This window comes from Solanum verrucosum, unplaced genomic scaffold (assembly GCF_900185275.1).
Source record: "Solanum verrucosum unplaced genomic scaffold, falcon-dt-bn FXZP01000049.1, whole genome shotgun sequence".
NCBI lineage: Eukaryota > Viridiplantae > Streptophyta > Magnoliopsida > Solanales > Solanaceae > Solanum > Solanum verrucosum.
Window position 1 is genome coordinate 6,081,874 of NW_026020221.1, and position 24,082 is coordinate 6,105,955.

Here is a 24,082-nt window from a genome sequence, read left to right on the forward strand (position 1 = left end):
TACTTATAGAATTACGTTAGCCATTTATATAATGATTGCCTCAATAAAAAGATGTTTTTCAACTTTTGAATTGATAAAATCTTACTTAAAACTAACAATATTAAACAAGGATATTCAAAGAAATCATGTATAAAAGAAATACTACGTACTAATTTGCATTAAAAAGATAGAAAAATAAATTATAAATAAATATATCTAAAGTTTATTTTAATTTTAGTCCTTTAACTGAATTTTCTCTTTAAGCCTTCTATTATGTTGAGGCTCCTTTGACGCTACTGCAAATGTCATTCAAGTCTACTGATTTGTTAGAATTATAAATTTTTTTATCTATTAAATTCTGAATATATTATTTAGTGGAGGTAAATTATCATATTTGTTTAACCACAATGTGCTAGCTACATCAATTAAACATGAAAAGTACTCATAAATATTGCAAGATCTAGTTTAGAATAAGCCTTAGAGGTGCACCATGGAGTAGTAATTAATACCCTTGTAAAAGCATACTTTTATTATAAGTACATAAAAGAAACACCAAAGATATACTTAGTAGCTAACTAGTAATTAGTTGATTTATATATTTACTTTGACTTATTGATCATGTATTTACTTTTATATTATATATTTTGAATTTTTTCTCACTGAAAATTCTGATTTCGCCTTGATAATCCCTATATCCAAATAGCATTTGCCTTAAGAAGCAATTGTTTGAGCTTGCCTCTAACATTAAGACTCATAATCTCATTAGAGCCACCAACAAACTCTTCTCCAATGAACACTGCTGGCACGCTAGTTGATTTACACCCTAGTAATTCAACCAATGCCTTCTCCATTTCACCATTCAAAACTAATTTATCGACTTCATAAACCTTAGGGTTTGCTCTGAAACTTCAAATTAGGGTTTCGATGCTGTGAGATATGCAACAAGTGCTCTTAGTGAAAATCACCACCGGACTTTCTGCTCCTAACTTCATCACCATATCCATTTTGAGACCTAAAAAAATTGTTTTGGCTAAAAATAACCTTACTTTTGTGATTGAAATTAATAGATATTGTGAAGGTTTAATTTGTAGAGAGAAAAAAAAAATTATATGTTGATTTTTCGAGGCTTAACTTGCTATGAGAAAATTGAACGTGTAGAAAGTTATATATATATATAAGATTTAAAGTGGTGGGATTAATGAACGGAATTTTTTTTACACAATTCCAAAAGAACAATGCAAAGTTAGTGGATATATATGCAAATTATTCCTTGGTCATTTGATGATTCACAAAGGCTTATTTCACTTGTTGCTTGAAGTCATAATATTTTCCGTACGTACCAAGAGGAAGAAAAAAGTATTAAGGGTGTGTTTGGTACGACGGAAAATATTTTTAGATATTAGAAAATATTTTTTCTAGAAAAATAAATTTCTTAAAAACGAAATGTACGTACAATCTCACACTAATTAATTAATTGTTTCCTCTACACTCTTTAACGTATCCCTCCCTCCACCCTACTTTCGTAGCCCCCATCCCCACTACCTCCCACGCCCCTAGTACTCCAAACCTTCATTACATGGTGTTTGAATAGATTATATACAATGTTTATATTTACTTGTCAAACATCAAAAAGTAAGTAAGAAATTAAATTACTTATCTTGATAGAAAATATTTTTGGCAAACATTCTCGTTCATGCCAAATACGCCGTAAGAAACATTTGTTTATTTTATCATATCTAACTAATAAAAAAGAAAATTAAAAAAAAAAAAATCAAGTGTCATCCTTCATATAGAGGGTCATATAAATGTCATTTCATGTTAATTGTTTCCTCATCCCTTAATACTTCAACCCTTCATCACCAAACCTTCACCTTCACCCCCACCCCCACCCCCACCCCACCACCACCCACCCATCCCCCACATGGCCACCTCAATTACCATAATAATTTTATAATTATGTCTGTGTGAAATAATATTTTTGTTTACTTATTAAATATCAATAAAAAAAAAATCACTCATGCATTTTCTAACATTTTTTTTTTTTTTTAGAAAAACATTTCTTTCGTACCAAACATGCCCTAAGGAGAAATCTAGATGACTCTCCAAACTTTTATTTTGATGATAAATTGACTTTACTTTAGGTGGATATTGGAATAAATGCTTTTCAAATATTCCACAGAGCAAATCACATAACTATGAAGAAAAAAAAAAGAGTACTACTACTAATTAATGTATGTACTTATCATCAAGCAAGAAGAGAAAATGGTCGGCTTGCTACTTCGAAAGGCCATTTATGATCTCATCTCAATTTTTTTCTTTCCTATAGAGATGAGATACTCGGTTCGTTTCAATTTATTTGTATTACTTTTTTTATAGTTGGCTTATAAATCTTTTGGTTATAACTTTTTAATTCTAATTTTTCATATGACATGTCTAAGATCACAAAATTAATTAATGACATTCTGATACATTCTACATATTTTTACTTTAAAATCACATGATTTAAAAGTTTTTTTCTTAAATTCGTATCAAGTTAAAACCAAACAAATAAATTGAAACGAAAGGAGTATAAAATTATAGAATCAACAATACTGCAATTTAACTCAATAAAAACTCATGCATTCACGTGAATTTGTTTATATATATATATATATATATATATATATAAGGTCTAGGCATTCATTTATGCTCTTAAAATTCCATGACATTAATTATATCTGACAGAAGTCGATAATTTATCATAAACAATCTATCTACCTTTAAATTTTTTGGATAATAACAATATCTGAGTACACATTACCTTTTTCAAACGCCAATTATAAAATTATACTCTACTTAATATGTTATGTATTATTGTTTCTGTTGCAAAAGAGAAAAAAGATAACAAAACAAAAAGAACAAGGAATACACAGACCAAAGTATAGAGAGAGCAAGTAGAAGTGGTCATATGTGTGTTTTTGTGTGCACCAAAGGCACATCACACTTCTCTTTGTGCTTTAGATGAGTTGATGTGATCTTTTTAATTATAAACAAATCTTGTTATAATAGTCGTTTGATTTTCTCCGGAATTGATTTTTGATGTTATTACTTCTATATAATAACATTTACTTGTAATAGTAATGACATTCGTTATAATGATGCATTCTCTGTAAAATTACTTTTCTATAAAATTATAATAGTCATACTCAAACATTATGTATAAAAGAAATATATTATAGATCAGAATAAAATATTAAAATATCTATGATAATCATCATTAGTGTGTGTTTGGTATTTATAGAGGAGAATGTTTTCTTGAAAATAAGTGATTTTCTTATTTATGATCAAAAGTCGAGTATAAAAATATATTATGTATCAAAATAAAATATTTATGATAATCATCGATTTTGATTTTTTCTTACATATGATAAAACAAATGTTGAGAGTGGGATTTGAACCCACGCCCTTTCGGACCAGAACCTTAATCTGGCGCCTTAGACCAACTCGGCCATCTCAACATATATTTTTACATATTGCGCATTACTTATTAATTATATCAATAATCATCTCTACAAAATCATCTAAACTAGCTAATAAATTTATTTACTTATTCTCTCTGTCTCTAATTACTTGTCCACTTTTGAATTGACACACCTATTAAGAAAATAATGATTGACATAGTGAGTTTACCATTTTACCTCTATTAATTATGAAGTAGATGAATTAAAAATTTAAGAGTTTCAAAAAGTTATACATTTTTCAAAGTAATTAATTGAGGATATAATAGGTAAAAAAAAAAACTGTCATTTCTTAATTTGTTAAAAAAGACAAATAAAAAAAAAAATTGGACAAGTAATTAAGGACAGAGAAAGTATTATTTTTGACTCACCATCTAACGAAAAGGTCATGGATCAAATTTCATTCGCACAAAATATCCAATTTGTGATAAATATTCGATGAAATAGTCAAATACATCCAAATTTGACATGAATATCATCGTTATCAAAAAATAAAATGTAGGATAAAGCTCCGGACAATAAGAAGCAATCATCAACACTCGATTTCTTAACAAACAATTGTTGTTAATCATCAAAATGTGGAAAAAAAAACAAGAATATTAATTTACTATTTCTAACAACTTCAAAAAATGGGAATGAGATCAACTTATATAAATATATTGGTACATTTATCATTACATTAGAACATCATAATCAATCACAAGAATCTTCAAGCTTTCACACAACAATTGAAGCAACTGAAAATGCTTTTCCTTGTCTGTCAAAAAAGAAAAAAAATAGAAATAAAATGATTGTAAAAAACAAAAAAATAGGTGCAAATTTTCACCATGAAGAAGCAACTCAATTAAGTGAAGCATAAATAGCATTAAGCATATATAGTCTTCAATCCTAATATGCTTATCTTCTTTATTTTCTTTTGTATATACATTTTTTTCTGAAACTCACTTGCTCGACTAATAATCTAGATCAGAAGGACACGTCAGAACTAGAGGAGGCGAATGTCCTTTATATAAGTTGTTTATCCTGTACGTGGAACTGATCGAACCAATTGAAAATTTGAATTTTTTAACTAACCTCTTCGTAATCCATTCAATAAGGTTAGAAATGGTTGGAACCAATCATCAGAAGTGCAAATAGCACAACAAAACCAAAAAACAAGTTTCTTAAATATTAGAAAAAAATTTTATAGTGGAAGAAGTAATCAAAACAATTTCACTAGTGACATTCCATATTAATTGTGTCCTCACCACCGCCTCCAACACACCTCATATTCACTTTCACCCCGTAACACCCATCTCCACCACCCCACGACCCTAGTCCTACCCCTGATCTCCATCTCACATAATATTTATCTAAATCATATACAAATATTTTAAAAATAAAATATTTACCAACTTATCGAACACAAAAAAATAAATAAAAATTTGACTTATTTTTATGATGAAAAACATTTTCCATCCAACCAAACACACTGTGCTGATAGAACCACAGTTTTTCACCACAAGTCAGATACTACCTAACTTAAGTAATAACAATATATATAATTGAATGTGCCTTGCTAAAATTACAACACTTGCTCAAACAATTTTTCTGGACAAGAGAAGTTGCTTACCCAATAAGGCATTGCAAACATCACTTTCTTGCAACACAACTTGTGTTGTATACAGATATCATGTGATATTGTACTTATGCAATGGCCACATGATCAAAATCATTTTGAGAGGAGCCACCAAATCACAACAAAAACAATATAATTTCACGAGTGGATCAAGATTGAATAAATTGTACATAAACTTTTGAATAAGATGCACATAAACTTTAATCTGATGACAAATTCAAAATTTTAATTAGGGGGATCCACCCCCTAGATCTTCCCTTAGACCTTATTCCTACCTTTGTAGGATAGAATCATTATTTCCGAAAAACTCTCAACTCAAGAGATTCTAGAAGTAGGAAAAATATAATAGCAATATACAAACCAATCACATGTACCCTCTAAATACTTTTTGCCACTCTTCATAAAGAGCTGCCAACTATTTGTCTCATCCATGTACTTAATGCCATTCCTTTCGTTTCACTTTATTCTATCATAGTTTGACTTGACATAAAATTTAATAAAATAAAAAAAAACCTTTTAATATTTATAATCTTAAATATGTAATACTATTTTTATGAACATAAAAGATTTAAAACTTATAATTTTGAACACGTCGTAATACTTGTGTCATGTGTGGCCATAAAAATTTCTCGTTAAGGAAATATAGAAATCTATCATTTTATCGGAAAAACTAATAAAGAATAGTGCCAAGCAAAGTACACTACAAAAAAGGCCTAATTAGTAAGTAAGTACCAACTAAAATATATATCCGTTTTGTAAATCGATCAAGTTTGGTTGGTAAATTGAGTTACTAGTACCAACGAAAATTAAGCCGTAGGCTTAAGGCTGGTAAATTTGGCCAACCAATTTATAATCGTTGGCAAACTCACTTTCTCCGTCTCAAATTATCTATCGTGATTAATTTTTTAAAATATTATCTCAAATTATTTATTATTTTCAAAGTTCAAGATAAATTATTATTTTTTTCATTTTATCCTTAATAGTTATTGTTCTTGAAGACTACAAACACTTCAATTATGAGTGATGTTATGATTGTTCAATGCTTAGCTAATTAATAACTTCTCATTATTAATGTTTTTCAAAGGTATGTGTAAAAGAGAACCACGATAGATAATTTGAGACGGAGGAAGTGCTAGTCTGTGCTGCTTGGACACAACAAAATGTTGTTATATTCGTGTCCATCCCCCGAAAGTCAAGTCTACTACTTTTGAAGATTCACAGATATACTTACCATATTTTCGCAGAGTTCGAGCAACATAGCTACCAATAACTATATCAATACTCAAACCAAAAAAGAGGCTACACAAGACTAATTAAGCAAAAAACAAGGATATATAAATGAATTAATTAATGTCACAAAATCTTACATGAGTTGGAGAGTGTTTTTGATGGTAAGTTTGATCATTGCTTTGGGTTGAATGGCTTGTATTCACATTATTATTACTTGTTGTTGAGATGGAATTGAATTCTTCCTCATTTCCAAGACTAGCTCTTGACTTGTTTTGTTTCCTATTCTCTCTTATTTTTGAGAAATCCATTGAGTAGTCTGGTAATGCTCCTTTTTGATCCCAATCCCCAAATTGTGGCACTGATAGCCATGGTGCTGCCTTCTGCTAAAAAAATTGACAAAATTTATGGTCAATCAAATGCATGTTAACAAAATTATTCTTTCGATCAGAAGTGTTGCTCGGATGGTAAGTATCGTCGCTATAACAAACAGAGATATTTATCGATAATAGATTTTACTTTTAGTGGCATTATTTTGTTGCGGCAAAAACTGTTAATTAGCTGTATTTGAGTTATTGATATTACATCCATCAGAGTGTTGCTAAAGCTTTTAGCAACATTTATATAAAGTGCTCGTTAGAAATACTCATATTATATTATTACGATAAATAATTGCCACAAAATCTTTTATTTTGTTGTAGTACCTTCACCTCCGATCCTGAGATTGTAGGTTTAAATCACCAAAAGAGTAAAAATGCGAGAGATCTTAAGAAGAGGTAAAGAAGAAACAAATGATTTACTGAAAAAAAAGTATTCAAATTCTTCAGAATATTGTGTTTAAGTTATTTACCCTTTACTATTTCAAAATATTTGAGGTTTTAAAAAAATAAAAAAGTATTCAATATTATTTGACGTTTTTAGAAATAACTTGAAAACAATATTTTTCAGAAGGTCTAACTTAAGTATTCAAATTTATCACGCCAAGTGATATATAGAGCAAGTCATATATATTACTCCTTTATTCTTTAGCTTATCACATATTCACTAATAAACTTATTAATTAATTACAAGAAAATATTTTAAAAAAAATATGTGCATTGTAAATGGTCCAGCTGGAACAGCTAGTACATATATATTTTTCCTTCAATTCTATTGACATTTGCATTTTCAAATTTTTGTGTTGATTTAGCTTTACAATTCAAAGTCTAAATTTGACTAAACGTGAGCCACAAAAAACTTATTTTAAAAAAAAATAGATTTAGATGGAAGAAAAGAAATAGGAAATTATAGTCATGACACCCATAACTTTTTCAGACAACCCAAGAAGAAGAGATGCAATACTAAATAAGTAAACACACGAAAAAGTTAAGTTGAGAATTCAATGTTTACTATAAATATATTAAAATTAATTTTAATTATATATATATAATGTAATTTTTCACTGAACCTTTTTGACCTTATTTAACTCCGTTCTGCTATGTCGGGAAAAAAATTCTTGAATAATTAGAAAATTACACATACAAATACTCTAGAAGATTTAAATTCACCAAATTGATAAAATTCTTGAATAATTAGGAAAAAGATAAGTGAAGAAAAGAAAAACAAGAAGTTGGAAAGAAACCTAATTAAAGAATTAATAGAGCTATGGGCGGAGGCGCGGAGCTAGGAGGTACAAGAGGATCGATGAAAAATTACATTAGTATATACGAATTCAATTATTTTTGTTCACATACAAAATGTAAATGGTAAAAAATCGATCCAATTCTTATGTTAATATCAAGACAATAAATATAAAATCATGTGTTTTATATAAACATTTATGTCATAACTACGGTTAAGTGATACAATTTCACATTATTATTACGGTGAAATTATTTGATTTGATACAAATAATCCATTGTGAATAAATATTTCTCTAGAGAAAGGTAGATAAAACAATAAAGAAAGTTCCAACTCTAAATTCCTACCAAAAAAAAAAAAGCAATAACAAGCAAAACTTGAGGTGGATAAAGAGTAAAGAATATAAAATATAACAAAATATAGACTTATTTATTTATTTTTTACCTCTTTCCGATCTTCCATTGCAAGCCAAATAATTTAGAAATAATTCTAAAGTTTAATTTATATGGAAAAAAAAGGGCAAGAAATGAATTGGTTAATATTGGTGTAGAGAAGTTGACAGAAAAAGGGGAAGGAGAAGGGGATTTTGGGGTGTTGTGTTGGTTATCAAGAAGAAATATGGTTATAAAAAGAAATAGAAGAAAACAAATAGGGCCTTTGGTTATGTCTAAATACAAAAAGTGTGTGTTCGGTGGGAAGAAAAATATTTTTCGAAATAAAATAAGTTAATTTTTTATTTAATTTTTTTTCTAAGTAAAAATATTTATAATAATTTTAAATACTATAGGAGGTTGAGATTGGGACCGGCGTGAGTGAGGGGTGTGGATGACTAATGAGGTCGAGTCGACTAAGTCTGGTGAAGATATGGTGTGTTAGAAACCTAAGAACACATTTGTTTTACCTATTTATACTATAAAAAATATTTTTCTTATTTTTAGGTTACAAAATATTTTTCTAAAATTTTAACAAATTTGGAAAACATATTTAAAAAATATCATTGTTAAATAATAAATTTTTTATTTAAATGCTTATTTTTTATACAATATCTCCCCCTTACACACATTGTAGACCTCAAAAAAATATTTGACAAAAATATCATAATTCAACTACCACGTGTGAACTGTGAATGAGCGATAAATAAATTATAAACTGAAAATAAAAAATAAAAAATAAAAAAATCATTTGTGTGATTTGCAGGTAACAATGGCGTTCTCTGCAACTCTTCGATGTTCGTCTTCTCTATACCGCCCTTCGAAAAATTCAACAATTTCAAGCGTTTTGCGTCAATCGTCTTCTTCACTGTCTTTTAGATCTTCGCCTTCATTTTTTAATCGCAAAAAAACATTGTCTATTCGATCTGCTACACTTGAAGGTAATCTTTTATATACTTGAATTTTGATTCAATGAAGTGAAGGAAACCAGAATTGATTAGGATTTGTTTAATTCATGTTTGAATTAGAATTGTAGTTAAAATTATACATGAATAGGTATTCTAATTTCTAGTTAAAGTAAGTTTTGAGTTATTATGAATAGAGGTGTTTCTAGCTATTTTCTCATAGCGAAGATGAGTGGAGAGGAGAATAGTAGTGAAGAATAATGGAGATTATTGATATTTTGAGTAAATTATTTACCTTCACTAAGAACGAAGATTGAAGTTTATGGGTTTGGGATTCTAGTTTTATTAAGTTACTGAGTTCTAAATTAATATTTTGCACATGTTTAATAATAATAGTTTTATTCACTGAGTGTGTTGATGTTGTTGTAATGAATTTTTGGGAAGAAAAAAAGGTTTGAACTCTGGCAGAACCTTTATGCTAGGCTTTAGCTCCGCCCCTGTCTTCACTATTTATTTGCGTTTAGCTAAGTATAGTCAATTTGAAGGATAAAGGAGGAGATTTGTGGTGTATTTATGGTTAGAGTTGAATTAGTTAAAATTAGTTAAATTATGGTAAATCGTCCGATTAGTGAATGATATGGGAAATTTGTATAGGCTATCTTGGGTTTGAGGAGTAGTTGATTTATTGATTACAGTAAATACGAAGGATATAAGCTGTAGACTGTAGTTCTTTGATTGATTATGCTTGAAGGAAGAAGGAAGAGAATTTTTGTAAGCTATGAAGAGCAGCTGAGCAAGGTCTGTTGCAATTTCTCGTCATGCTTCTAGTAGCGAATACGTTGTAAATTTCTATTGGAATAACATCTCACCCTTGAACTGTCTGTTTTGTCCCAAAATAAGCCTTGGAAATGATAGTTGTTGTGTGAAAAACTTGGGTTTAGGACTTTGTCCTGACAGTAATATACTGGAATAGCTGAAATTGGATGACATTAGTTTTTTTCTTGCTTTAGAGGTCATTTGTGAAAGTATTTTCCTAGATGTGACTGTACATGGTTACTAGCTAACAGAAACATTATCCTTTTGGAAAGATAACAAACAAGAATCTAGGTTTGATAGTGTTTGGACATTTTAACGTGAATCTGTGCCTGTAAATAGTCTGGAATTCAGGAGAGACTATCTGGTTGATTTTTGAGTTGTCCACGTCAAACTTCTCTGTGAGATACTAGAATATGGGATTTGCTTTTGATATTTTTCGAGGTGAGGAACACTAATTTTTGCATAACATTTAGAAATAGATCAAAAATTGAAAATTTAAAATATAAAAATATATAGATGAAAATTGAATATAAAAGAAAAGAAGCACAAAAATTGATTTAACTATCTAGTCAGATTAATGTGTATATTATATGAGAACTCTTTGGAAAAGTAACCGTTCAAGGTACTTTGAGGAAGGTCTATTACCTGTTTCCAGATTAACCAAACTTTTTGAATACCGTAGCACATTCTTAGGAGAGTTTGAATGTATCACTTCAGAAACGCGTATCAGGAAGATTCAGACGATGTGCTTTCTTTTTCACTTTCCATCATTTAAGATAAGAAGCTGTTTAAAGAAGGTTAAGTGCCATTGGGAAGAAATTGATCAGCTTTGATCACCTTGCTTGAATTTAATTGGTTTTTCTGTTACCTCAATTCTAAAATAAGAAATTTGGATTTTGGGTCGATGAAGTGATGAGCAAGTTGATAAGAGACGGCTGGTAGCAGAATGTTTCACTAAAACCATCATAAAGGAGGTCAAGGGCCTCAGGGCTTGTATTGGTCTGATTATCTCTTCTGTGCTTAAAGCAAGGATGACTTTACTGGCTTTGTACCTTTCATTCATTGAAAGAAAATCATGTGGTGCTTTTTAGGGCACTTAACTTTAACAGCAGGGAAAATGAACAGTCTAATAATAACATCGAAATTTTTTGGGATGTGGGAGTAGAGCCTGAATAGAACATTCTCATTTGTCAAATGATCTTGTAATAAATACTGCTGCCTCTTTTGACACAAGATAACCTTTGTAAATATTCCTGGATTACGACTATAAAACTTATAGCTTTTTGACTCATTTTCTACATTACAAAACTGAAGAAGAAATAAACTCAAAGTTTGTATAAATGATGGTATTATTGATATAAATATGGCTTAAGTTGGGATACCCTACCAAAATGCAGAGAAAACAATTTAGCTAACTTCATGAAGGCAAAACCAATTAAATATGCAGTAGCTATTCTAGAGTTAAGATTCTTTCGTTGCTTTGTTCTTTTTCTGCCAGATGTCATTTCAAAGTAGTGCATATTTACTAATTTCTCCTTCATCAACACCAAATCTTGCTCAAAAGGCTCTGATCTTTGAAGTTATCTTACTTGCTCGAACTAGACTAGAATAATATCAATGAACTAATGAGGGAAGTAATCATTAAGTTACCTTGACGAAGTTCCATATACTCCTGTCAGATTAGCCAACTTCTAAGCGATTGAATAAAAGTTGAAGAAAGAAGAGTAATCCTTTTTATCTATGAAGTTTAGCTTAGACTGATATTTTGTGAATTATATCCATGCTTCTGCTGTAAAGAAATAATTTATATTCATCCTAGTGTATGTTTGGGATTGAAGCGTTGTTATTGTTGTTGCATTTCATCCTGTACCTCTATATCTGTATGATGTTGGGCTAAATGTGGAGTTTATGGTGTTAATTTCATTTACATAAAATTCTAGTATGATAGTGAAAGAAAATATAAAACAGATATTGAATGGCGAACTTGATAGGAAAAACATCACAACATGTGAACAATGATTTTGAAATTTTGGAAGTTACCAAAGTTGTATAGAACAAAATTTATTTGTGGAATGGTGTGAAACATTTTGCTATATTCCAAATGGAAGAGTGTGAAGGATTCAAGTAGACTGAGATGGTTGAATCAAAAGTTCTCTCGATTGTCCGAATTTGAGTACCATAGCTTACTCAAGTAAGTTTGAGTGCTTTACTTCAAAGCCTTACAAGTTACTCCCTTCGTTCCTATTTATATGTCGTCCTTACTAAAAATGGATGTTCCTTAATACTTGTCATTTCACAAAACCAATACATAAATAACACTATTCTTCCTATTTTATCCTTGTGAGTTATTAGCCTTGAAAGTAAGAATTTAACCAACATAGGAAAACTAAATGATTAATTCATATTCATTGGCCAATTTAATTAATCAAAATAAACTAATTTATGTTCATTTATTGAAAACTTGACTTCAAGAGAAACTAAATAAGGTTACAATGGTAAACTTACATAATTTCTTGTGAAATCTAAAATGGTGACATATAAATAGGAACGGAGGGAGTATATGAGAAATATTCAGACATTATGTTTACATTTTACGACACTTAAACGAAATCCTACTTCTGTCCAAATCATTACTTGCTCTTACTTTAACAAAGGGGATGCATTTTAATTGTAATTTTCTTTCAGGGTTTTATGTCTTCCATAATTATAGGCAAATTGTTATGAGCCATAAAACTTTAAATATGATTTTTTGAACTCTAACTTAGTTTATCTAGAATAACTAAATCACTTTCTTTTTTCAGAGTGAAAAATAGTAAAAGTGACTTTCAAGAAACAAACCGTGCCATCTTTAGTTAGGCCGAAGTAATAGTTAAAGCATGACATTGACATTATTACAGGCGATCTCTTTGGCTCTGATAAGTTGCTTTGGTTCTAATATATGCAGCAGCACCTGCATCTGGAGGAGTAGCACCTGCAATTTCCTTAACTGACAATGCATTAATGCACTTGAATAAAATGAGGAATGATCGGAATGAGGACTTGTGTCTTAGAATTGGCGTTAAACAAGGGGGATGCTCGGGAATGTCATACACGATGGAGTTTGAAAAGCGAGAAAATGCTAGACCAGACGATTCAATCATTGAGTACAATGGATTTGTTATTGGTATGTGTGAATTTAATTTCTCATTTTCTAACATGACAGTCTTGGTTTCTTTTGCCAGAGAATGAATATCTTTTCACACCAAAGTTAGAGCAAATTTGCAGTTAATTTCCGTTTGATCTGTGTCCTTCTGCAAACCCTTAACTCCTTAGCATGGAAGAAGATAAATTCAGTGAAACAACCATACTTGTGTTAATCATGATACTCAACCTTCACTGTAGTTGATGTGATAAGTTAGTCGTGTTCATTTAATGAGAAGACAATAAGATAAGTAAAAGGAAGTATGGTTGAGTGATTAGTTGGCCTGATAGATAAAAGAGGTGATAGATGCATTAGCAATTTAATGTGATGACCTCCATGTAAATTAAAGTGCAAAGAGTTTACAGGTTTTAACAGTCTTGTGGGGAAATAGAGAGGGGAGATCACTGCTCAAATGAAGTATAACTTTGCCATATAAACAATTTACAGAGTTTCACTTCACATCTCCATTGAAATTTTCACCGGACCTGTGCATAACTGGAGCTTAGTGCACTGGGCTGCCCTTTCTTTTCCATCGAATTTTTACTTTCAGGGATCTATCTATGCTTCATACCTCGAAACTTGTGTGCTATGTAAAGTTACTTGATTGATTATCTGATGCTGCTTGCGGTATAAAAAATTACCTATATTTAGCTCTTGTATGCTGCTAAGGCCTAGCAGTCTCATGCTATACCCATCTACTTAGATAATTTAGTTCACTTTCAGATGGAAGTTCACTGTGAGACAAATTATAATACCCTTGATTCAGTAAGTTCGCCTTGCCAATTTGTGCGGCTTCTTTTTACTCATGAAGTAGTTAAAGCTTATAGTGTTGGGTCCATACAAGAAACCAGTACTATTTTGCTCTTATATTTGTATGCTATGCGTGCTAGCTACTTGTGTCTGTTTTCTTTTCCACTGATTATTGACATTTATTTAAGAAATTTTTGTTGCATCGACTCTTTCTTGCAGTTTGTGATCCAAAAAGCCTTCTCTTCATCTTCGGAATGCAACTGGACTACAGCGATGCATTGATAGGCGGGGGCTTCTCTTTCAAAAATCCAAATGCTACGCAAACTTGTGGTTGTGGAAAATCGTTTACTGCTGAGATGTAAGAGCATGTAGGCTTAGAAATGTACTACAACATTACATACTTGAACACCAACTGTAGTTTGCTTGGTCCTCTAGATATCGACAGACAGTAATGAAGATATGTTAAATCATATTATGTGCATAAGGGACTGTAACTTTTAAATATGTGTAACTGGGAATGCATTTTATTCTTCCTGCACAAAATACTAAACATCTATGCCATGTCGATTTATGCTTCGTGGGGCAGAGCCGCAAGGTAACACGTGAACTCAATAGTTTTTGCCCGGATTTTGTATATGTATTTTTAAAACATTATTGAATTTATATAAATGATTGTGAATTCAGTTATTATTGTATATTAACTTGAGCTCATTATAGTGACCCATAAATTTCAAATCTCGAATATGCTTCGTGGGGGCAGAGCCGCAAATCAATTGTCCTAATTTGGTCCATCATTGAAATGTATTTCCATTTAAAAACTGTTTTCTTGTAAATATATTCCATAGCACAGTAAAAGCATATTTTTCAGTAGGAAAAAAAGGAAGTAATAGTTGCAAGTAGGGGTGGGCATGGTACGATATTGATATTGAGAGTGAAATGAGAGCGTTTTGGGTATGGGTAGAAAAGTAGGTGGGGTTGATTTAGGACTAGAGACTAGACTAAGAGCCCGTTTGGATTGACTTATTTTAGGTGCTTTTAAGTCAAAATAGTTTTTAAGCAATTTTGAAGTGTTTGGGTACAGTTAAAAAGTGCTTATAAGCACTTATTTTAAAGCCAAAATAACAAAAATAAGCCAAAAGCCATAAGTTAGAAATCTGAACTTATGGCTTTTGGCTTATAAGTCATAAGCCAAAAGCAAATCCAAACAGACCATAATTTTTTTGGTTCAATAAGGACATGGCACATGACTTTTTAAAGCTGAAAATAGAATTTTAATGATAAGAGTTAAGTATAGCTTTGAAGTATGACGATAAAGATATATTTATTGAGAAAGTATAACAAATGACAAATATAGCTTATTTTCAAGGTAAATAACTAAATATAACCCTTCTTTGAAAATAGAAATGTGTAATTTTTGGGATTGATTAACAAAGAAAGTTTGTTACATAAAATGGAATGAACTAATTACAACTACTTATGAATTATGATAAGATACCCTTTAATGGTATTAATATAATATATTTATTTAATTATTTCAATTTGTTTGTGATACTTTCTTTTTTAATCTATTTCTTAAAAAATATCCTTTTCTTGATTTGATAACTCTTATTTTTTAGCATCTTATATGATATGTTTATGATCACAAGATTAAAATCTATTTTACTACATCATACGTAACAAGATAAAAAATCTCTTTATTTTTTTAATATCGAATTCGATCAAATAAAGACAAACTAATCAAAACGAGAAATGAGTATATAATATAGTATAGTACATAAAACTTAAGAGGCGAGATTAAATTATTTCAAAATTATTTTCCAAAGATCATAATGTCTAAATTAATTTATCTCATTCAGAAAGTGAAATAAATAATCTCAAATTAAATGAGGTACATAAAACTTAAGAGGCGCGCTTGATACATGGATTAAATTAATTCAAAATTAATGTAACGCTATTTATATCGTTAGTTAAACACAATATAAATATATTTTCAAACTTAATTTTAAAATATATCACCTTATCCCGCGTACCAAACAACTCGTGATGGATCATGGATGCCGTACAAGTATAGCTTAAACCCCCCCTTTATACTTAAAAACGAAACAAAAGCCCTCAGTTCTCGGAGGCAATCTGCGATTTCCTCGTTGTAATAAATGCCCAACATTTCTATATAAGCAGTTACTACATTGAGTACCTCATTTGACCGGCGACACTCTCAGTTCATAAATTTCCGGTCGATTACAACAACGTACGATGAACAATTCTCAAGTTTTCTAAACAAATTTTACTTGATTTACTGTTTTTTGTTGTTGTTAATGATTTTGATTTGTTGATTAATTGTTTGTTAGCAGATTCAAATGGAAGAAGGGGGAATTCAGTCAAAGTATGTAAAATTAACAAAAGATCAAGCACCTCTTGAAGAAGACATTAAGCCTGGAGAGCTGAATCAGCCTATTCATGTCCCTCAGGTTTTTATCTCTCTGATCTGTTTTTAATTTGTTTTCGTAGAGGCAAATTTAAGATTTGAACTTTTTTGCAATGGGGTTGTGGGGTTGCATTTGCTTTTATGTTTTTTTTTACTAGATCTGCCTGTGATTGCTGATGGGTGTGGGATGAAATGTTCTAGTTCAATTTATCTTATTGGATTATTGTGTATGAGTGTTAAAAATTGGATCTTTTTAGGATTTAGAAGTATTTTGGATTAATCTGTGTGAGAAACTGTAGGGATTTTAGCTTCTTGATTTGTTGCTAGACAGAAACTTTGTACATTTCCTAATAGGTGTGATTATAAGATCATGTGTTTTACCCAATATTTTCTGTGTTGGATACGTTTATTTTGAGACGAGGATCCGTTGGAAACAATCTCTCTATCCTACATAGATAGATGTAAGGTCTGGTATACCCTACATTCTTCAGACTCAACATGTGGAATTACTGTGTTGTTGTTGTTTTGTGTTTCGCCCAATACCTGTGCTGGTGAGATGTTATGAATCAGCTTGGGCCCAATGTCACTACTTACTCGGATGTCACACAACTAATTATTGGGCCGAGGCTGGGTCCCAAATCAACCTTTGTGATAGCCTTCCAGTTATGTTGCTTCTTCTCGGCCCAATAATTAGTTGTGTGACATCCGAGTAGGTAGTGACGTTGGGCTGAGGCTGATTCATAACATGAGAGTAGTAGATTGGGGTTGTGTAAGTAAAGAGGGAAGGGGATTTAATTGAATTCTCCTCGTCTAAAAATTATAGTATCCGAAAAAGGATAACTATAAAATTTGATTGTTATATGAGCCGTCGAATCCCCTTATATAAGTACAAGTTCAAATTCCTATCATGACACTCTAGTATTTCTTTTTTCGAGTGAATACCTCAAAATCCCCCTAAACTATTCAGTGTAATACTTGAAGTGGCCTCATTCTCTTTGAAATGTGTGAGAGCTAGAAAATAGGCCAAAAAGAGCATTCTTGTGGGATTTCCATTCTTTTTTATTCTTTTTTTTGGATTTCCATTTTCTTTTTTACTACTTATTCGTTTTTTTCTCTATTTCTGGTATACTTAGTTAGAAAGACATAATCCACAAACGTGCACAACATTTATTTCGAGGTGGCTAGTGGTTTGGGCTTGGGACTTTAATCTTGGAGTTCTCAAGTTCGAAACTCCTTGCCAACGAAAGCAAGGGGTTTGCCTTCTGGGTCGAGCTCATCGCATTGGGTTTGCCTAGTGCGGGTTACCTCTCCTGTGTAGTTTGCAATTTATTGCATAAGAGCGCGGGTTTTACCCTGTGCACGCCCAAAAGGTAGCGGCGACTAAAGAGGACTGTTTTAATATTCAAACTTTCAGTAGGGTTTATTATTATTGAGTAAATTTTATCATAATTTGCAATTAGGTTTACTGGTATTGACTTATTTATTTTTTTTGCTTCTAGTTTAATGATATGAGTTTTCAATTGAATTTGCTATTAGAAATTTCTTTTATTAGATATTGAAGAAGAAGAAAAAGAAATTACTCAATTTAGATAAGTCAAGAAGAAATAACAAATAAGGAAAATATTGTTTTACGCTTTAGTGTACAATTTTAATTTTTTTGTTAACTTTTTAATATATTGTATGTTTTAGAGTTATCTTTTTCAATTGAGTTTATTGTTATGATAAAATTCATTCATGATTTTTAACAAGATTTCTTTTTCTGATTATTCTTTTTTACTACTACATTATTTCAAGGTTATGGTTTTTAGTTAATCTAATGTTATTAACAAAAGATGTAGATATTTGAAGAAGAAAAACTGAATAAGAAAAGAAGAAAGCTAAAATAAAAAAAATAAAAAATTGCCACATGGATGCCTTTTTGGCCTATTGTCTAGCTTCCACACGCTACAAAGACGGTGAGACCACTCTCCATGCCACTTGGCACTGCAGGGGTTTGTAGATAGAAAATGTATAGTTCACGGGGTTAACAACAACACCCCATAATTTAAGTAGTGAACTGATAAAACTTGAATAATTTATGGGGTTTTGAGGTATTAGTTTTTATTTTTGGTTCCCCTTAAATAAGTACAAGTTCAAATTCCAATAATGTTTTTATTAGTTCTTTCTCTGATTGCTGACGGGTGTGGAATTAATGTTTTTGAATTAATTGTTCTAGTCAGTTTATCTTCTAGGCTAATGGTATAAAGGTCTTAAAAAATGAAATCTTTCCAATTCTTGTAAATTAGCAATATTTCCGATTACACTGTGTGAAAAAAATGTATGGATATCGCACCCAAGGGTATAGAGTATTGTTCAATGAAATGCGTTGAGAACCATGAGGTCGGGTATAGCTTGATTAGCTAAGATGTGCTCAAGCTAGCTCAATCACTATGGTTATAAAAAATGAAGTGTGAATATTTGCTTCTTGATCTCTTGATAGACAAAAATTTGCACATTTCCTAATTGGTATGTTAATTAGATCCTCTTGGTCACTAGAAGCCATCAAATCTCCGAACTCCAAAGTTAAGTGTGTTTAGGTGAGAGTATTGTTTGACTCTTGTTACAATTCTATCTGGGCTGCCCTAAGATGGATAAGCCGGCTAGGGAATACCTGTCAAAATTGTAAGGTCCACCCTTATAGGACCTTAATGCCGAGCATAAGAGTGCCCTTGGAAGATTGATGAGAATCCCTTTTTCATTAACACCAAGCTGCAGAAATTCAAGACTGATGCATATTTGTCATAAACTAGTTTTGGATCAGTTTGGTGAAACAGTAGGGTATAGCATACTAAAATCCTTATTCTGCAGGTTTAATGATCTCTATTGAGTAGTAGCATAGTTGCATATCACCAACGATTGCTTGTACCTCAATAACTAGAAGATATGTCAAAAATATCAATCTAACAAGGTACTGTTGATAGTACTGAAGCTAGTACAGAACAATATAACAGTAAGAAATAAGAATGAGAAGTAAACTTAAAAGCCTTCGCAGTAAATTCATTATCCATCATCTCCAATATTAAGATAAGCATCATCATCATCATCAGAACATTTTAAGTTCTTCGCATTGGCAGTTGCTGAACTCCAAGTCTCCAAGCTAAGACAGACACAGACCTATAAAATTCACAGAATTTTGTTTTAATCCTTCACTGGCTTTACTGAAGACGCTGGCAAAAACAATAGCTGAACTGGGGGAAAGCAAGTTTGTTATCATCTAGGTCGAATGTGGTCCTGTCTTGGAGTTGATGCTACAAAATAAATTGAAGATTATCAAGGATAGTATGTAGCGCACAAGAATCACTATATTTATTGTTGAATTATAAGACACAGATCTGACTCACTCACTTTATAGATATTGTCATAAGAAACATTTAGTCAAGGGCTTGTTTCTAATGCATCATTTCACACTAAAAACTATCCTACAAACAATATAAAAATACTGAATAGATATTGTCATAAGAAACATATAATCAAGGGCTTGTTCTGAAATGTATCACTGCACACTGACGACAACTATTCTATAAAGAGTGTATAAATGCCAAGATTATGCTGCAAGCAGTCACATGTTTAACCAAATGAAGTTCTTGAAGAATGCAAACAAACATTTCCTTTGTAGGAACTTTTATTTGTCAGTCATTACATGGTGTAGCGTTTAGCGAACTTTATTAATTGAAATTGCCAAAAAGTATATTACTTTGATTCCTCCAATATATCTGTCAGATATTAGTATGTTCTTGATTGGTTTTACTTTTGTACTAGATTTGGTTGTTCTCTAACTTTTCTTCTATTACAAATTTCATGTCTAATTGAGCAGCTAGTTGTTCACAAGTGCAACGAATGTGGACAAGTTTTACCTGAAAGTTTTGAGCCTCCTGCAGATGAGCCTTGGACAAGTGGAATTTTTGGATGTGCAGAGGACAAAGATAGCTGTAAGTGTTCTTTTTTACATTATGTAGATAATGCTTGTAATAACTTGCATATGTTCCTCATTATCTATATGCTACCAGTGTGCTTGAAAACAGCTCACCAAAAACTTAACAAAACCGTTCCATTTTTCTCTTTCACCTTTTTTTAATGAAAGAGGCTATCTTTATTCACACTATCATTTTGGAAGTATAGGATAAGCTAATTAAGTGATCATTTATATACATTATGTAAAAGGGACTGACGTCTGCTTGTCTAAATTACAAATTTAATATTGCTCTTTGTCATTTTCGTAATTTCGTTAACCCTTATCCTGTTGTGGCACAAAGCACTTGAACTACGAGAATAGTATCTTGTAGTTTTTGCATAGAAAATGAAACCTTTAGTCTCTCTGTTACCATTTAGACCTCTTTTGATCTTCAGACTTACCTAGTGAAGAGATTTGGTCATTACAGTCTTGGTCAAGTAACAAGTTTCTGCCGAAACCAATGGGAGGTGATAAAAATATTGTGTAACCGGCATCTCATGTTTCTAACACCTATGAGGGGAAATAGATTGGTCTTTGGTTGCGGTTTAGTATTCTGCAAGAGAGAATAGAAAGATCTATCCAAAATTGTACGTGCTGGAAGAATAAGCCCTCTGGACATCAAGTATATTGATAATCAACAAATATTCGGTCCTTATTCAATTTGTGAAAAAACCAACGTCTATCACTATGTTAAGTTTTTATTACTCTGGTTCGATTTTTGGGATCCTCCATCTCAGTAAAGAACCTCCTTACTATTTCAAAAAAAGTAAAGAACCTCCTTATCATATTCTTGCATGTGGTCTGTGTGCAGCTGTTGATTCTTCTTTTAACACCTGTGGTTTTTATATCTTACCTCTGTAGGCTGGACAGGACTTTTCTGCCCGTGTGTCTTGTTTGGGCGTAATGTCGAGAGCCTGAGAGATGATACTCCTTGGACTACCCCTTGTGTTTGTCATGCCATTTTTGTTGAGGGTGGCATTGCTCTTGCAGCTGCAACAGCTGTATGTCATGGTATTGATCCAGGTACATCCTTCCTCATTGGTGAAGGCTTACTATTTGGTTGGTGGATGTGTGGAATATATACTGGTCTTTTCCGGCAGTCGCTGCAGAAGAAGTATCATCTCAAGGTAACATCATCTTTTTATGTTTATGTGTTTTATTTATGCATAATAAGGATCAAATCCTTTGTCCTTGATCAATTATATTCACGTTCTTCTTGAAAGTCCTGCAATTCGTAACGGTTTAAAAAGTTGTTAGCTTAGACTTCTCATCATCTATAGGACGGTGATCATCTTAAACATTCTACTTGCAAGAAAGTGTCTTTCTGATGTTACTGTAACCAAAAGAATAAAGGGTAACAAAACGATGGAGTACATTTTCATCATTAGCTGAAGTCGGCGTGCTTTTCATTTTTTAATTATTAATATTTTCGGGAGAGGAGCTTCGGAGCAACGATAAAGTTGTCTCCATTGGTTCAAGCTATGGAATTAGCCTGATGGTTGATGGTTGTTTCAGGGTAGGCTGCCTACATCACACCTTCTTAAGGTGCCCCCCCCCCCCCCCCCCCCCCCCCCGAATGAATGCGGGATATTTAGTGCACATATTTCCCTAACTGCTGGGAGATGAGAGTGAGACTTGTCAATTAAGTTTGTCATAGCAGTGAAAGAAACTTGAATGAACCATAGGAGACCAGTGTGTTCAAATCTTAGTAGACGCAAATAATTGCTAGGTGATTTTATCAGCTATATGTCTTTAAGTCTTGTCGAAAAGAGTTACTCAGCATCTATGCTGGTGGAGGTAACATGTACCCGATGGATTAGTTATGGTCCTGATGTACAAAAAAGACATTAGAATGGGACTTAAGTCTTCATTTTTTATGGTTAATATTGCATGTGTTCTTTATCAGATTGTACCTTATGGTTGTATACAACTTTCGAAATGTTGCAGAATTCCCCCTGTGACCCTTGCCTAGCACATTGCTGCTTGCACTGGTGTGCCTTGTGCCAGGAGCATAGAGAGATGAAGAATCGTCTGTCAGATAATTCTGCCCTGCCGATGACAATTGTCAATCCTCCCCCTATTCAGGAGATGAATGCTGCTGCAAGCGACACTGTACCTTCCTCAACAAATAACTCCGAACAAACCAACCTCGAGATGCAAGCTTTATGATAACTTCTCTATTTAGCAAATACTTTTCAATTTAGTATATCACATAACAGTTAATAGAATACGTTGCTGGCACAGCAACCTTGGAACTAAGTTATACAGGAACCAAAAAAATGGTCATTGTTTTCTATGAACAGGTTAGGACAAATAATGTCTTCTGCAAACGATCAGTAGTGACATTTGCACTCTTTTTGTTTAAGTGTTCCAAGCAGGGGGGACTCAACGCTAAAGCCACCGAAGCAATGGCGTTAGGCCCCTGAAAAATAATGCCTCAAAATTATAATGGTACTCCCTCAGTTCACTTTTACTTGTCACAGTTGATTTGACACATCCATTAAAAAAATAATTATTGATATAAGTATTTTATCAAACCATCTCCAATTAAATGATGTCTTAGAAAATAATTTGAAAAATACGTATTTAATACTGAGGGTAAAATATGGGGAAAAAAATATTGTTTTTTCTTGATATTTCAAAAGTGACAAGTAAAAATGAAAAACTATTTTAGAAATAAGTGACAAGTAAAAGGAAACGGAGGGATAATTTATATAACTATAAATAATTATGTATTCATTGTTAGTATTAATTGAAGTTTTCTTAATGCAATTAAATTTGCACTTACTTTCTTCTTCTTAATTTGTCTAATTCACTTCAATTTGAATCAATTATATTTTCAAATTGGCTTTGTAAGAATGCCTTCAATTCTTTGAGGCAGTGTTTTAAAAGGCAGGGGCATGAGACGAGATTTTTATGCAGTATGGGGCGAGACATAATTCCCGAGACACATGGCGAAGTCTTATGGATCTATGGGGCGTAGTCTCATGTATATTAAATTTTATATTTATTACTAAAAAAAAGTAAAAGTAAAACTTTCAATTATTTTACAAATAAATTTTATTAAGTAACCTATATTATATATATAAAAAAATTATTATGATTTTTATTTGAGAAAGGTATTAATCACCAATAATGAAGAAAAAAAGTATTACAATTAGTACTATTTGAGAAATATCATTACACCAATCATAAAAATAGATATAAGGCATAAGTACACCCTAGACTATGACCGAAATCTCAGAGACACACCAAACTTAACTACGATTCTATTACCCCCTGAACTCATTTTTTTCGTATTTTTGTGCACCTTTTGTGTTGATGTGCACTTTCAACCACCCAAGTGGATTGTGTTTGTACACACTCACCCGCCACGTGTGTAAATATATATATATATTTATCTTGTATTTAAATTAAGTTAATACATTTTTTTTTTACCTTGTATCGAACTTTTTTACCTCCATTCATTGTTTTTTCTCTTTTATTTTTCTATTGATTTTATTTTCTTTGTCTTTCGTTTTGATTTGATTTCAAATTTCTTGTATTTAAAATAAGTTAATTTTGAACGGATATCAAAATAAGTGAAGAAAATCAAATAAAACACAAAAAATTAAAACGTTAAAATTAAAGGAGACTTTTAAA

General features: G+C 31.5%; 3 protein-coding genes and 1 non-coding gene across 7 annotated transcripts; 2 read left to right on the forward strand and 2 right to left on the reverse strand.

Annotated features, from left to right (window-relative positions):
- Window positions 1–3,395: 3,395 nt before the first annotated feature.
- On the reverse strand, window positions 3,396–3,476 carry TRNAL-AAG (transfer RNA leucine (anticodon AAG)). The gene has a single exon. It is a non-coding gene; the product is annotated as a tRNA-Leu (tRNA).
- Window positions 3,477–3,962: 486 nt separating this feature from the next.
- LOC125831266 (uncharacterized) lies at window positions 3,963–8,551 on the reverse strand. Of its 2 annotated transcripts, none has more exons than XM_049510462.1 (3): window positions 8,386–8,551; window positions 6,462–6,704; window positions 3,963–4,233 (listed from the first exon to the last, which is right to left on the reverse strand). In XM_049510462.1, exons 1-3 carry the CDS (start codon window positions 8,401–8,403, stop codon window positions 4,186–4,188), a joined length of 309 nt encoding a protein of 102 aa, XP_049366419.1. In that variant the 5' UTR covers window positions 8,404–8,551; the 3' UTR covers window positions 3,963–4,185. The 2 variants fall into 2 exon arrangements, with proteins under 2 accessions (XP_049366419.1, XP_049366418.1); XM_049510461.1 differs by having other exon boundaries at window positions 6,462–6,707.
- Window positions 8,552–9,028: 477 nt separating this feature from the next.
- LOC125831408 (iron-sulfur assembly protein IscA, chloroplastic) lies at window positions 9,029–14,600 on the forward strand. Of its 2 annotated transcripts, none has more exons than XM_049510612.1 (3): window positions 9,029–9,313; window positions 13,038–13,256; window positions 14,244–14,600. In XM_049510612.1, exons 1-3 carry the CDS (start codon window positions 9,145–9,147, stop codon window positions 14,384–14,386), a joined length of 531 nt encoding a protein of 176 aa, XP_049366569.1. In that variant the 5' UTR covers window positions 9,029–9,144; the 3' UTR covers window positions 14,387–14,600. The 2 variants fall into 2 exon arrangements, with proteins under 2 accessions (XP_049366569.1, XP_049366570.1); XM_049510613.1 differs by having other exon boundaries at window positions 9,119–9,313; window positions 13,041–13,256.
- A 1,545-nt stretch (window positions 14,601–16,145) lies between these two features.
- LOC125831053 (cell number regulator 6-like) lies at window positions 16,146–22,609 on the forward strand. Of its 2 annotated transcripts, none has more exons than XM_049510244.1 (5): window positions 16,146–16,257; window positions 16,376–16,492; window positions 20,303–20,417; window positions 21,302–21,567; window positions 22,388–22,609. In XM_049510244.1, the coding sequence occupies exons 2-5, from the start codon at window positions 16,382–16,384 to the stop codon at window positions 22,607–22,609; spliced, it is 714 nt and encodes a 237-aa protein (XP_049366201.1). In that variant the 5' UTR covers window positions 16,146–16,257; window positions 16,376–16,381. The 2 variants fall into 2 exon arrangements, with proteins under 2 accessions (XP_049366201.1, XP_049366200.1); XM_049510243.1 differs by having other exon boundaries at window positions 16,163–16,272.
- The last annotated feature ends 1,473 nt before the right edge of the window (window positions 22,610–24,082 follow it).

Coding starts and splice junctions, on each gene's coding strand:
- LOC125831266 (XM_049510461.1), bottom strand. Junction 4,234..6,461: donor AAAAACACTCTCCAACTCAT/GTAAGATTTTGT, acceptor CTTTTTTGACAG/ACAAGGAAAAGCATTTTCAG.
- LOC125831408 (XM_049510612.1), top strand. CDS start 9,145: ATGGCGTTCTCTGCAACTCTTCGATGTTCGTCTTCTCTATACCGCCCT. Junction 9,314..13,037: donor TCGATCTGCTACACTTGAAG/GTAATCTTTTAT, acceptor TAATATATGCAG/CAGCACCTGCATCTGGAGGA. Junction 13,257..14,243: donor GTACAATGGATTTGTTATTG/GTATGTGTGAAT, acceptor TCTTTCTTGCAG/TTTGTGATCCAAAAAGCCTT.
- LOC125831053 (XM_049510244.1), top strand. CDS start 16,382: ATGGAAGAAGGGGGAATTCAGTCAAAGTATGTAAAATTAACAAAAGAT. Junction 20,418..21,301: donor TGCAGAGGACAAAGATAGCT/GTAAGTGTTCTT, acceptor TTACCTCTGTAG/GCTGGACAGGACTTTTCTGC. Junction 21,568..22,387: donor AGAAGAAGTATCATCTCAAG/GTAACATCATCT, acceptor GAAATGTTGCAG/AATTCCCCCTGTGACCCTTG.